Source organism: Gambusia affinis, linkage group LG03 (genome assembly GCF_019740435.1).
Source record: "Gambusia affinis linkage group LG03, SWU_Gaff_1.0, whole genome shotgun sequence".
NCBI lineage: Eukaryota > Metazoa > Chordata > Actinopteri > Cyprinodontiformes > Poeciliidae > Gambusia > Gambusia affinis.
The window spans coordinates 18,025,666-18,040,408 of record NC_057870.1 but is presented as its reverse complement, the minus strand read 5'-3'; the positions used below and the strand labels follow the sequence as shown (position 1 = coordinate 18,040,408).

At 40.2% G+C, this 14,743-nt stretch overlaps 1 protein-coding gene across 1 annotated transcript in view; it reads right to left on the bottom strand.

The window, feature by feature from the left end:
• sh2b3 (SH2B adaptor protein 3) overlaps window positions 1–14,743 on the bottom strand; it is a 56,284-nt gene that overhangs the window by 24,924 nt on the left and 16,617 nt on the right. Inside the window, exon 2 of the mRNA XM_044110444.1 lies at window positions 11,049–12,167. Within this exon, the coding sequence (XP_043966379.1) occupies window positions 11,049–12,140 (1,092 nt within the window). The 5' untranslated portion in view covers window positions 12,141–12,167. The remainder of the gene's footprint in view (window positions 1–11,048; window positions 12,168–14,743) is intronic.

Sequence of the window (14,743 nt, the reverse complement as noted above, 5' to 3'; positions counted from 1 at the left end):
AAAGCTTGCATCACTAAGCATTTCCTCATCCATGTCTACATGCAGACATATGGTGAGTCTCACTCGCCAAAAACCTGTTGGGAATCTCAAAGTGGTCATTTCCATCTTAAATTCCTGCAAAACCTGTTCTTGCTTTTTGCAGAAAAATCCTTCATGAAGGAAACAACGACAACAAAAAAACTACCATTAATCCAGTGCTCTAAAATATTATTTCCATAGAAAAGAAAAAACCCCCAGCTATATATGTGTAATATAAAGAACCTCAAAGAGTGGAAATGATGAAAAAAACATGCTGGAGTTGTTCATACTCTGCCCGCCCACGACCACAGCTCAACGCAAAGACGTTGAATAACAGTCAAATATTAATTGATCTACAAGTCTCTGCCGACATCTGAGAGGTTTTCATCCCTAGAGACTTTAATATTGGCTGCATCAAATGCTTTCCTTAGAAATGTGTGGGTTTTCAGCTTGGAAGGATCTCTCTATGACTCATACTATTCCTGACAAGAGTCATTACAGCTGATTGGTGCTAAATGCCGGCTCTGTAATCAGTCATAATCCCTTATGCCCACTTTCATGTGAGCATGGTGTGTGAGAACTTTTAATTAGGAGGAAGAAGGCTGAATATGGAATCATACTTTATGGAGAAAGACTCTGAATCCACAAGATTACCATCAAAGACAGTGAGATTACCTCAGTGTATGACAGGAAAATGAACTTTGGTGAACAGTAGAAAGCTAACCATCCTTATTTTTGGACACATCGAGTTGCGATATTTCCCTGAAAACACCATGTTTAAATTCAAGCATTTTCAAGGATTTCAACCACCCATACAAACCCTTCAGCTCTACTCAGCTTCTATAACTATGCTGAAAAGAATTGCCACAGTATGATGCTGCCACTGTCGTGCTCCAAGGGGAGAACTGTTATATCAGGCTGATGTGCAGTTCCAGTTTTCACACACCTCCTTCTGTGGAGTGCATGGATCTCTGCAGCTCCTCCAAAGTAAACACAAGCCTCTTGGTTGCTTAATACTACTACTAATTTAGTAGAGGAGTTCCAATCGAACCGACCTGCATGTTTTCAGGAGGATTGCAGACAAAAACAACATCTGCCGTCTAAAACGCCACATGTGCACCTCTGAAAAAATGAGACAGAAGCAGTTTCAGCTTTGACCTATTTAGCTGGTCAGTCCTGCAGGTAATCACAGCTCAGTCAAAGGAAACAACCTGTGCTACTAAAACCCTTTCAGTCAGCACTTGTCCCTCGCTGCTGCTGCCGCTTTCAGAAGGGATGTGAAATCAGTCGGGACGCCATCATGGCAGATAAACTCCTAATTCTTGTAAATCTTGAAACGATAAACTGGCTGCACAGCTTTCAGGCGGATCTAGCCAGATTTTGTGTTTTTTTGATAAACGATGAGTTGTGGCATTTCTGCAGAAAGTTGAAATGTCACAGAGGAACAGATGACAGGAGTAGAAACCAGAGTTGGGTCAATCTAGCTACATTTACTCAATGACATTTACTTGACTAACTTTTTGAAAAAAATCTGTTTTAATAGCATTTTTACTGCACTGTACTTTTTATTTTTACTTGAGTAATTTTCTTTCTTTTCTAGATTTCTGGATTCTCTACCCACTGTGAGAAAATTCACTGAGTGAAAAATAAAATCTGTTTTTAGCTGTTTGTGTTTAAGTTTCAGAAGGTTTTTTTATTGATAGAAACTGATTTGGACATTTTTTTTTTTACTTTGCCTGATTTTATTTTTTGTTATTTATATGAATTATTGTCATTTTTGTTCTTAAAATGCCAAAACCTTTACTTAGCTTTCCATATTGATCCATCTCATTATGTAATTTTTAAATATGAAATGATTGACAATTTGATCAGTTACTTAGTACTTGAGTAGACTTTTCATCAAGTACTTTTTCTTCTTTACTTGAGTAAAAGTTTGTTGAAATTGTGCTACTCTTACTTAAGTACAATTCTTGGATACTCTCTTGGTGATGCCCACCTGTGGTAGAAATGAGTGAAAAAATGTAAATCGACTTTCTCAGTTTCCTTGAAGGTCGGCCATATTAGAAATATATTCTGGTGGATTTAACACTCTGGCTGCTAGAGGTCAGTCCGTGTCTAGAAAATGTTAAAATCCCTGTGGATCTGGACATCATCTTGTGATGAAAAAGCTGGAGAAGGAACAGACGGGTACGTCTTCATGGATCAAATTTAAGAAACTAAAAAGCAGGACATTTGTGGCGGCGGCGACACCAAAGTTTGAGTAATCCATCTAAGTGAGCCAAAAAAGACAAACATGAGCACATCTAGTCTCGAGCTTCATGTCTGGCTGAAAATGTGTGTGTTACATGATATTTTCACTCTATATACAAGTGGTGAACACACACACACACACACACACACACGGTAATCACAGAGCTGAGCCGTTTGTTTGCACCCACACAGTACATGACTCACTTCGAGGCACAATTTCTAGGTTTCATGAAACTCGATCCCTGGAAAGAGGAAAAGATTAGACTTTGTGGGTGAGATACACAGATTGCTGTGATGTAAAATGAAACTGTCTCTGAAGAAGCGATCTCTGCTCCGAATGCTAGAATCAGCAGAGCTGGAGGAAGATGCTCTTTGTTGTCTTTCGTTAGCTGTTAAACTGATTTTCTGAGTTTCTGGATTAGTAAAGAGAAAGACAGCGAAGAAACAATTAGAGTAAACTCGGATTTAATGGGTCAGAAAATGTGGCTTGTTAACTTTATATACAGCGGTGGGCACTTAAAGTATTATTTCTAATTTTTATTGTGATAAGTTTGTGATTATACACGGTGCAATAAATTATAAAACTTAACGTAACTAAGCTTCCTAGCAGATAAATTTTCCTCAAGGAATTTTAATAATCTAGCTACTATCGCTACAGCCTTACATGAGTGTCAATAAATATATAAAAAAATGAAAAATATGATTAAATGCAGGAACTGTGAGCAGTTTAGTGACATAATTTCAAAATGGAAATGATTTTCAAGAACAGTCTTTGAATGCCAAGCCATGCAGTCAGTTACTATTTTTTTTTATAAATAATTTTTATCGTTTTCACAATAGTCTCACAAAAGATTGTGATAAAATTCTAAGTCCATATCGCCCTCCAAGACCCCTAGTTAAGGATCACAATTGTCCCCAAATACAAAACTGTCTACTTTAATAGTTCAAACACCAAATATGCCTTTTAAAATGCAAAATTGGCACTCTCTAAATGATCTGTATAAAATTCCAATAAATTCTATAATTTTGCCCAGTTACATTTCATGCAACCATTTTTAAAAAAAATCACTAATAGTAAATATTTGTGTGAACTGTAACAAAATAATATGCATTTTTGGACTATTTGAGATATTTTAAACCTTTACAATGTTAGCAATAAAAAAAAAATGAGAGAGAAAGAATCTGCAGCTTCTATCTGTCTGCATTATGTGACAGACTCTGTGCTGTGGTAACATCTGGATTTAAATATCTATAAATGCAGCGAAATATGTTTCGAGTCAAACTATCCATGACTCATATCTAAACAGGAAGTAAACAGGCAATATGTGGCTCAAGTAAATTGTGTCAAAAAGATGGAAGTTAAAAAAGTTTCACTTTCATACTGGATATCAGAAGTTCATTAGCTTTACTATATCAGGTGGGATAGTTGTGGATGTGGATAAAAAATGAAATAATTGCCTAATTCTAGCGCAAAACCTTTTATCAAAATTATTTATTTTTTTATTGTCACGTTTCCATTGATGTAATTTATTTTTATAACTCCAACTTGCCCTTATGGTCAATAGAAACATAGTTAGCAATAGAGTAAGACATGAATCATTAGAGTATAACAAATACATAAATAGCTGCAGTATAAACATATTAAGAAGAAATGGGTCATTAGACACTGATATTAAGATTTTAAAATGTAATATTTCGTAGCTTTGAATAGCACATATAAAGTTCAATTGACTTCTAATTTGTTAGCTCTGCAGTACAAATCCAAATATGTGCTAACCGGGCTAACAGAATGGGTGATTTAACAGATCTGGTATAAATAAACTCATTTAAGTCTATGCAGAACATTTCCTTTAATTAATCCCAAGGATTTTTTTTTTCATTTTAATGTAAAGTCAGCCAGACGCCTTGATGTTCACCTGTCCTCCTATTTTCCTGGCATGCATTTGCTGCCAGGCAGCCAGACCAGCGTCTTTTCAAGTCTCCTCCAGTTTTGTTTCCTGTGTTTCTCGTTTGGATCGGTTACGTTTCTTGTTCAGCTGACTGGAGCCCATGTGTTGGAGGCTTCAGTTGTGGTGTGCAGCGAGAGCCAAATTAACACTGCGTGTTGCCATATGAGAGCCTGAAGTGCAACAAGTAACACAGAACAGATGGATACCAGGGTCTGGTTGTTTTGAAAAGTATTTTCCACTGATGTTGCAAACGCCTCTTGAGATCACACACAGAGAGAAAAAAAACGAGCGTGCAACTAGCAAAGAGACACAACTTAGACCTATAAATATAGATCACAAACATGAGTGCATCTTGACTCATTTATAACTCGGTTTATTGCAGCCTAACGTTCCGTTTTATTTAAAGACAGCGCCTGGTACAGTGGATTCTTGTATTTTCTTTGAGTTGAAGGCTCAGGATAAGCATTACATGACCCCAATTGGATATAAAAAAACCCCAAACGTTTTTAGATTTAAAATAATAAATAAAAAACAACAGCAGGAGTGCAAACAGAAGAGCAAACTCCAAGAGCAACACGAGACATGGTGTAGCCACACACACACACACACACACCAGCATGAAATGAAACCATGTGGGAGAGATTAGGGCCAGAGGAGCTGAAACTAACACATGCAAAAGCACAAACACACACAGCTGAAAAGAGATGAGAGGGGTATGATTAGGATGGAGGCAACAGGAGGTCTGAGGAAGCATGTCAGACAGTAACCGTCTGTGGCAACTCATGTTGGAGGACATAACAACGCCATTTTCCTGGCAGGACTCCTCACCTTGTCTGGAACTTCAACGATGGGACTCCTATGTGTTAGGCAGGCGGCCGCAAACTGAAATGTGTTTTCTGGGCTTTGCTGGGTGACAGGCCAACACCAATTTTTTTTTTACCAGCCCCATTTACTGCGACGTCCTTTGAAAAAATTGAATTTTCACTAGCCGGGTTTAGTACGCTTTAATCAAACTCTAGTTTGTTTGCCTAGAAGGTCCGGTTTGTGTGAAGAGGTGTGAACGCGCAATCGAACCCTGATGCGGACCAAAAAAGCGAACTCTGATCCGACTAAAAAACTTGGTCTCAGTTCAGTTGAAGTGGACTGACGCGGTTTAATCTTCCGGTCTTCCAATAACACCTAATTATCAAGTGATATTTTAAAATTTCCTGTCAACTTTAAACATTTTTGAAATCAAAAACACGACAGGCCGCTGGATGAATGACTACTGAGAGCCACAACCACCAGGCTTAGCAAGGTTTCTGGGGGAAAACTTGATTGATGTTTAAATCTACCTGTAGGTGGTGAAATTTTGCTTTTTGGTCCACAACAAGGTCAAAGTTAAAACACAAGACATGATGGAGAACTCCAGGATAAAGTCCCAGACAGCACAGAAAACTTCTGGTCTTTTCAGCTGACGAGACAAGATTTACTTCTGCAACGGAGTAAGAAATGCCTTCCCTCAGCTTTGTAATTTTTTTTATATATATATATCTAAAACAGCACACAGACATGAAATCAGTCTCTTTAACAACATTTTAAAGAGGACTGAAAAAAAAAAAGAATCGAAGAAGGAACAAGCATCCTAGTCTGTTTTGAGTTTGCGCCACCACGTCAATTACAGCTTTGCAGATGTTTTCTCTAGGGGTTCGGTCGTGTCACATCAAATGCAAAGAGAAGAACAAAGCTGGAGATTTACAGGCAGCTGTTTGACTATAAGAGTTACTGACAACTGTTTTCTGTAAATGCGTTTTCACTTCTGTTCTCCTAGAAAGCGGCTTGTTCATGGTCCGGGCCACCGCTACGCTCTCGACTCCCACTTTTTCAAACCAGCTGGGTGACTCATCAAGTGCGATTTTTAATTAAATTCAAACACATCGCATTAAGGTTTACGTTTCAAGTAGGGGGGAAAAGCTCAGCACTCGGCGTCGATTACATGGAAGTTAAAAATCGCTCTTTAACTGCGCTGACGTGTGAAGGAGCTTCAACTCGTGGATCAGTTACGAGGACCGAAGAGCCCGGATCTTAATTTATCTCAGGCACAACGCTGCAGCAGGACGTTCTTTTTTAAACACCGTGCTTTTGTTAGGTCAGAACGTGTGTGCTAACACTTTAGATTATAATAAGAAGTGAAACAGCCGCAAGTTTCTGCTGAACTTACAAGGCGGAACTGACTTTTCCCAGTAAGTCAATCTGTGGTGTTCAAACTTTTCGCCATCAGAGTCAAAATTATTAAGTTGAAAGCACATGGGGCCACAAAAATGTCCCATTTCGGTGGTGTTTATATTTTACTGGCTCAACAATAAACCTAAAAAAAAAGTACAATTTTATTTAAATCAACAAATTCAGATTTTTATTGAAAATAGATCAGTAAACCCAGGGTTTCCCACAGAAAACCTGCTAAGCGTTTTTGACTTAAAGAATGTTTAAAGTTGACAGGAAATTTTAAAATATCACTTGATAATTATTGAATACAGAGTATAAAGTCTTAAAAAATGCAAACATTTTAAAAAACCCAAATAAATAAGCAATTATAAGCCTGGTGAAAACATTAAAAAAGTCTTACAAGATGACAGTAGCATATGACCGGTCCACAATTACATTTTGTAGCTCCTTATTTGTGCTACAAGACCTAGTTTTGAGAAAAAGCAGGTCTTGTTTGCCAAATTAAGATAAATGCAAAAAAATTCATTATTAAATGGGAATCTACTTTTTGCGCCTAATATTTTATAAGATGTTACTTAACTATGATGAAAAAAAGTTGCCCTAAAAGATGAAAACGTGTCCATCAGAATCAACAGACGATGCCAACAGGCCAGGTTTGCTCAATATCCTTCAGAAAAGCCACAAATCTGCACTTTGGACACCCCTGTATTAAATCCTGTTTATTGCTGGCTTTCATATGACCTAAAAAAAACCAGCTCTATGGATTCAGGCAACATCCTGACGTGATTCTTAAAAATCTGAAGGGTTAGTTAATTTCTCAATCTGATGCCAGGGACCCTTCAGCTGCACCTTGGCTACTCTTTCCTCACGCAAGGGCACCGTCGGTTTCCACGGAAAGCCGCTTTGAGCTACATTACATCTCTGATGTTACTTCTGGTTTAAAAACACACACATCTACAGATGAAAATAAAGTTTGCATGCATTAGCATGACCTATGACTTCATTTCTTTTTTTTTTTCCACTGGGAAGCCAAGAGTTGCACACAGAGCGAGAACCTCTGCTTGCAAAATATATCACACTTACTATGTGTGAAAACCCGATTTACATTCACAAAAAAATGCAGCTGCAGCAACATTTAACATGGCAGCAACACCTCCTTCTAGTATGGAGCTTGAATTACTTTTTCTGGGTCAGGGGGGGGGGGAATGCATGTGCTTTATATTCTATGTGTATGTAAAGACGGGAGCAGGCTTCTCCAGAACGCTCCTTCCTTTTAAGGCCATTCTCAGACTTTATCTGTCCGTCCTGCCAAGACTAAATACCCAGAAAAAAGAGAGGGAGCGCACTCAGAGCAACAACGCAACTGGCTTACTACACAGCAAAGAGCAGGGTCAATTCTGCCAACACACACACACACACACACACACCACTCTGACTCTATCATCAACCGAATTACCTCACGCACATGGTTAGGGCTGCAGCTGCCTGATGAGCTGAGCGCTGCTAAATATAAAAGGCTCAAAAACACACACATGCATGCAACGGCTTTCCTTGCACCACCCCATGCAGAGACCCAGCCTGGCTCGTCCTGCCTGGAAGTACGTTGGGCTTTAAATTCAAAAGAAGAGAAAGAGAAAACATCCTGCTGTGCTGTGTGAGATGAGGGGAATCTAACACTTTGAGAAAATGCATATAGGTCAAGAAAACATGAGTTTCTCAACGTGGCTGTGTCATATTTGCAGGTTAAGTAGGTTTTTATTACCCACGAATTCAGAAGCAGAGACGTTGTGCCTGGCTGAAACCAACCCCAAACAAACAGGAAAGAGTGTGGGAGGTATATCTACACACCAAAGGGTAAAAGAATGCATAAAGGTTGCTGACACTTTGATGTAACTCAGCACAGAAATGCCACACTGGGAAAAATTCACAGCTAAATTCACTTTTTTTTTTGTTTGTTTTTTTTTATTATTCATTAGAAAGAAACAGGCAGATAAACTCCAAACCCAACCCCTGCTTCCTGATGCCTTCTCTCTTACATCACCTCTGGTCTCATTTTCTGCTTTTAACATTAAATGATTGGGGTTTTGACAGTTGAACCACACCGAACTGTGACTAGACAAGTTTAGAGCGAACCCCTCTACTGCTGTTAAAACATCAGATCCTCCACCGAAAGCAACAACGCAACAAAAACCACCTGAAAAACGAGCAGCTTTTCTGAGGCGAAGCTAAATGTCATCACAGATTTTTTTTTTTTTTTTGTCATGAAACGAACCGTGCAGCAAAGCACTGAAAACCAAACAATAACGGGGCAGAGGAAAGGGATGGTGTTTGTAAAAAGGAAGAGTAGGGGGGGGAAACCCTGCAACTAAAACAGCTGGAAACAGGAAGTAACTTTTTCTGCCTTCTTCATTTTTGTGTTGATTTGAAGGGGGGGGGTAAGCAGCAGCATTCTCTGGCGAAGTTACACTAACAAGCCCTTTAAAGGGTTTCTGTGGGTTTCCATCTTATTGACACAAACAGATCTGCAGCCTTATCTCGCTCAAATATGAAACACAAGAAGAGGAACCCGACAGATGCTGAAGGGCTCGGTGGCGTGCGCTTCTGAGAAGTAAAAGAACTTTTTTGAGAAATGCCGACGCAGAATCCGATCAAGCATAGTCCTGTGAAACATCTGCACTGAGAACAGCACAAACAATCAATTATCAGATTCTGGCGACAAAACCCAAAAGGTGCTGTGGTGTTGCTGAACACCTGCATGTCTAACCTGTAATAGACAGATAAATGTGTGGGTAGGCGGTTTGGGATTTGCGTTGCAAGCAAATCTGTATGAAAATCACCATGAAGTCTGCGCAAAGACTTGTAGCTAATTTAGCTGCATAGTTAAACCAAGACCAACACAATTTTGAGAATGAAAATCTATTTTAGCCTCAACACGTTGGGAGTAATGGCCACGTTCAAGATGAATAAACCTGAGAATAACCACGTCAGACAGAAAAAGCTCAAAGCACCTGCAGCGAGTGTGAAAAGCCTCAACATGCCTGTCAATGAAAACACGCATCATGTAATTGCAGAAGTGGGATTTACTGGCAACAATGCCAATAACCTTCCTTCATTTTCAGAAAGGTTTAACTGTAAGTCACCCTGCATGGATTTCACAATCAGCTGATTGCTTTAGACCGACTGATGCAGCTCCAAGCATTTCCACAGCTCTTGTTTTCTCTTGGAAAACCTGTCAAACATGTAGACTTCATGTCATGAAACCACCAACCTAAAAATGTAGTTGCGTGAGAATATTTTCTTGTAATTTTTTGTAAAAGCTGCCATGTTTGAATCACAAAATGAATTGTATTTAATTGGGATTTAATTTGAAAAGCATAATTTGGATTGGAAGGAAAAGGAAACAAGTTTTTAAAAATTTTGCTACAGGTAGAAACCTTGAAAGAGGTGTTCAATTACCGTATATGAAGTTGGGGAGCAATTGCAGTTTTCTGGGTTGATCACAAATCTTTAAGATGCAGACTTGGGCCGATACTGATTTTGTTTTGTCTAGAAAGTCGCTACATATACCAATAAAGTTGCTAAGCTGGCAGTAACACACCTGCAGTCGTGACTTGGTGGCGTTTCTGTCAGTCAGATCTCACTGCAGAGCAAAAGAGGACAGTGGCTGATTCTCACACCTTTGCTGAGGTAGATAAGATTAGAGGATAAGATTGGTTTCTTATGTAAGTATCGGCCACAACCCCCTGAACACATCAACTCCATTGTGAATCTTGGTGGTGGCAGCATCATATTGTGGGGGTGCTTTTCTTCAGCGGAATGAGAGGAACTTGATGTTCCATATTATTTAATTTTAAGAGGACTCTTAACATTTTCACTACATTTAATTAGTATTTTTATTGATCCATTCTGCCACAATCAGCTCTTTGAAGATACATATGATGGCCCACAACTAAAATGAGTTTGATCCAATGGTTTAGAGGCTGCTAAAGTCCTGAGGATTCACCTTCCAGCTGGACAACGACCCAAAACGTAAAGCAAGAACTACAGCGAAATGCTCTTCTTTAACTCTGACTGAGCGTGATCCGATTTACAAATAAAAACCATGCTTTGTTTTTACTTGCAAGTGAAAATGGCTGCAAACAGATGCACAATTATACAGCTGTACATCTTGGAAAAGCATAAGTTGAGGCTCCTGTGCAACCAACAAGAATTCAGCAAGCGGTTTCTGAATGGTAAGTCAACATACAGCAGAAAAAGCAAATGATTAAACGTGCTGGAGCTCAGCTTGGGTTGCTAGGTGATTTTGCTGGGTTGTCACATTACATTCGGAAGGTTTTTGAAACTGGTCATTTACAACATTAACTTATTGCCAAAAACTGTCTCCGTCATTTTATTAAGTGACTAGGTTGTTTGTAGAAGCACCAAAGACTCAAAAAGAAGTATAAAAATGAGCAAAATGTGAATGTTGCATAAAAAAATCCCCTTTAAAATTCTGGCAATATATTTTATTTAAAGATACAAAATAAGACGTGGAAAAATTTACCAGATGTGACTTCTACCCAAAGCTAACTTATGTTATGTGACGACGACAGACGCTGAACAGATGGTTGGGAATGTAAATCCTACCTTTGGGGGATCGTACAGCTCCAGCTGGTACCTCTCGCTTCCTGCTCTGCTCCCTCCACTTGGAGCGTCTCTGATCCTCCTGACCAGCAGGCGGCAGCGTTGCCAGTGGGGCTGAGAGTCCGAGATAGTGTCATCTACCAGCAGGTACTTGAGCTGGCCCTCTTTGCAGCAGCCGCTCACGTCCAGCCTCCGGAGCCGCATACTTCTGCTGCGTAACCAACGGAAACCCTCCAGGAGATGCGAGACGACTCTGGGCCGGTGCAACGCGGGCAGAGCCGTGGCCTCGGAGTTTTGAAAAGAGAACGATTGGGAGGAAGAGGATGAGGACGAGCCTTCGTCCACTCTGTCACCATTGTTTGAGGAGCTGTTGTTGGCGGTGGCGGGGTTGGGGTTGCTGGGAGACAGGTCCTGGGAGGAGTGGCAGCTGCGGGATTGCCGTTTCTGGAAAATCCACTGCACTGTCTTTTGGATCTGGCTGACAGGGAAATGCGTGACGTCGCCGTGTCCTCCAGAACCCGACACCAAAGAGTCCGAGGAGTGGCGCTCGGACGGCTGGTGACGATCAGCAGCCGAGATCTCGTCATTGTTGTGGCTCTGAATCAGCAGCGACCCGCCGCTGACGCTTCGCGACCCAGTAAAGGAGTTTCTGGCAGCGCATCTCAGTGGCAGCTCTGGCTCCGGACTCACCACCACCGGCTCCACTTTCGATACCGCGGATATTGACGCGGCTCCTCCGCTTGACCGCTTCGCCTCCCGGTAGTCCTGCGACAAGGTCGAGTGCCGCAGCTGGTTGATCAGGGCGTGCGGCGAGGGAGCTGTGGCAGAGGCGCTTCCGGAGGCGCCATCTTTGTCGACTTCCTGGCAGAAGTGCTGCTGGAAGAGGTCGGTGAAGTGCTTGGAGAAGGTTTCCGGGGGGACCAGTTCATGCTGCAGGCGCTCACTGGCGAAGCTCCGGTAATGTCCAGCCAGCTGCCGGGCGGTGGCAATGGCATGCAGCTCGCAGAACTCCCGCCAGCCTCTGGGTGGCGCCGCTACGCTTGGACCTCCTCCTGCTGAAGTGGTGTTGGCTGGATAGATAGTGTTACCATTCATTGCAGTAACCAAACTGGCAGAGAATCACTGCAGAGACACAGAAAAACACAAATTAATTAATTGGGAACATTTGGAGGAGAAACTTACAGGGCTGCAGCTACCGATTATTTTACTAATTGATTAGTCTTATGATTAATTGATGAATCACGTAGAAAGAAATTAGCACCAATACGATTAGTATTTTATTTTAATCTGCAGATTTTTCATGTTACCCTCTTAAATCTTTTTTATACAATAGTAGAAACCCATGAAGAATTAAATTCCTTTTTTAAATAAGAAAATTTTAACGCCTAAAATGCAACAACTTTGCATTTTCTTAGTGGACAATAGATAATTTGTAGCAAAGAATGCATATGCAGCTAAAAATATACCATTATTTAAGGATCAATACTTTGTTTTGTAGCCAATATTTTCTATATTTTTCTTCTGTAAGAATATCTCGCAGTAGAAAATGTAAAAGTTTGTCTTTTGGATATGGCTAACATATTGTCCTAATATTTTAGGACAACATTTTGTCCTAAAATATTATTTAGGACACAGTAAAATTTTTATTTTGATCTAAATGAAAACATTAAGTCTCCATTTACATGTAACACCAGTGATGGGAGCCATTTTTGCATCATTCTTGAACTGAAGTCAGGGGCCGCAGATGTTCAGTGCAGGGGCCGCAAATGGCCCCCGGGCCACACTTTGGACACCCCTACTCTAAAAAGTTGCAGAGAGTTTCAGTGTATCCATAGCTGAGGCTCATTGAGCGCAAATGGCCTGTTTAAGAACATGCAAATAAACTGCAGTGATATTCAAGTGGCCTACTCAAAGTCCTTATCTTTCTTGATTACTGGGGTGATGTCACTGGTAGGAGTTTTATCATTTGTGGATAAAGGGCCTCACTATGGTTCTTTGGATTGGTGTATGTGTTGCTTTTACCCCATTTCATCTTGTCTGACGACTTCAGCAACTCTAAATCTTTACTGCAAATCTAAGTGGGGAAATACTTTCTTTTTAGAAGTTCTGAAACATTAATTTGCCGAAGAAAGGAAAAACAGCAGGAATCTCCATCTGTAACTGGGCAAATACATTTTTAAAAGCACTCTATTTTAGAAAAGAACAAAATAAAATTAAATACATAAATGATGTAAACGACACTACCCACCAGGAATTACAAAGATTTTTATTTTGCTGGTCAAAAGTTGAACCACTGGTCCAAACAGGCTGATTTTATCAGTGCCACTAATTGGATTTCAAGGATGTAAGCAAAAAATTCTTAGCCGATAAACCATAAATGAGTCTTGTAGATAAAAGCATGACCAAAGTTCACTGAAAAGACTTGCTGAATGAATGAAAAACTAGAAAACAGAGCAAATCAGTGACGTGCGGTCAGGGGAGGCAGGTGAGGCAGTGCCTCACCAGCCATCATGGAAAGAAAGAAAATATATAATCATAAAGTAATTTAAATTGTTATATTCATCCGGTGGTTTGTACTAAAAAATATTTATTTTTCATGTAGCTTCTCCAATTTCGATTTTTATTTGTTCAAAATCGCTGAATTTTCTTATTTTCCCATTCAAATGCTTGGAAGCGATGCCGGTGAGGCAGCAGCGAGCTCTGCCTCACCTTGGATTGCGCAACCCCTGGCTCTGCGCTGGCTGCTAAGCGGAGAGCATGTTGCTGTCTGGCGTCAATAAAATGGTTTAAACAAATTTAATATGTGAACTTATTTCCAATAATTTAGCTTATGTATATAATGTACAGTGCTTTTGTCACCAACTGTGTTTGTGTAGCGTGTTTAGTGTAATGGCGATTATAAGCGGCAGAGAACAGGTTCGAGGTGAGGCAGGCAGTTCTCTTGCCTCATGGCAGGGGGCGCTCAAGATCCCAGACGTTCGTCTTGTTCACTCCTCAACTGCCGAGTAAGTGACAGCGAGCTAGGCTAAACGATTCGGGAAGCAAGTCAAGTGCAGCGATAGATTATAATAGAGATAGTGATTTTTTGTTTTGTTTTTTAAGGGAATGTGTGTTTTGTGAGCTACAGTTTGTATGTGTAAGGATGCAGAAGTGAAACATAACCTGTAAACTGCTGTCAATCTATGCATCTATTTGCAAATCTGATTCTGATGACGTCAGTGCCTCACCAGCTATGAACCTCACCGCACGTCACTGGAGCAAATATATGTTTGGGGAAGCTGAACTGAGAAAAGTATTTGAAATAATTGATAGGAATAGGTCAGACAGACAGTAAATGAGGCACCGGTTGAGGAAGTAAAATTAAAAACTTGTCAATCAACCACACTGCACGCAGAACCATCTGTGTGTTTCTGTATTTGCATGTGACCCGTTTCAGTCTTCCTTCTGCTTTCTCACAGTGGACATCAGAACCATGACATAAAATAAAGCCTTTTAAACACACATCCTATTTATAATGCATCTTGGTTTTTCCTTTTTACCAAGAAGAGTTTAGAATTTCATTCCTTTGAAATAACACAACATAGTTTGTTATTGTTTCGTCCCACACAACCAGCAAGAATAACTAAAAAACGTCCCATGACAAAGAAATTGGGGGAGGAAGTTGTAGTTCTACATTAACATGCTGAAGTGGATTTTTA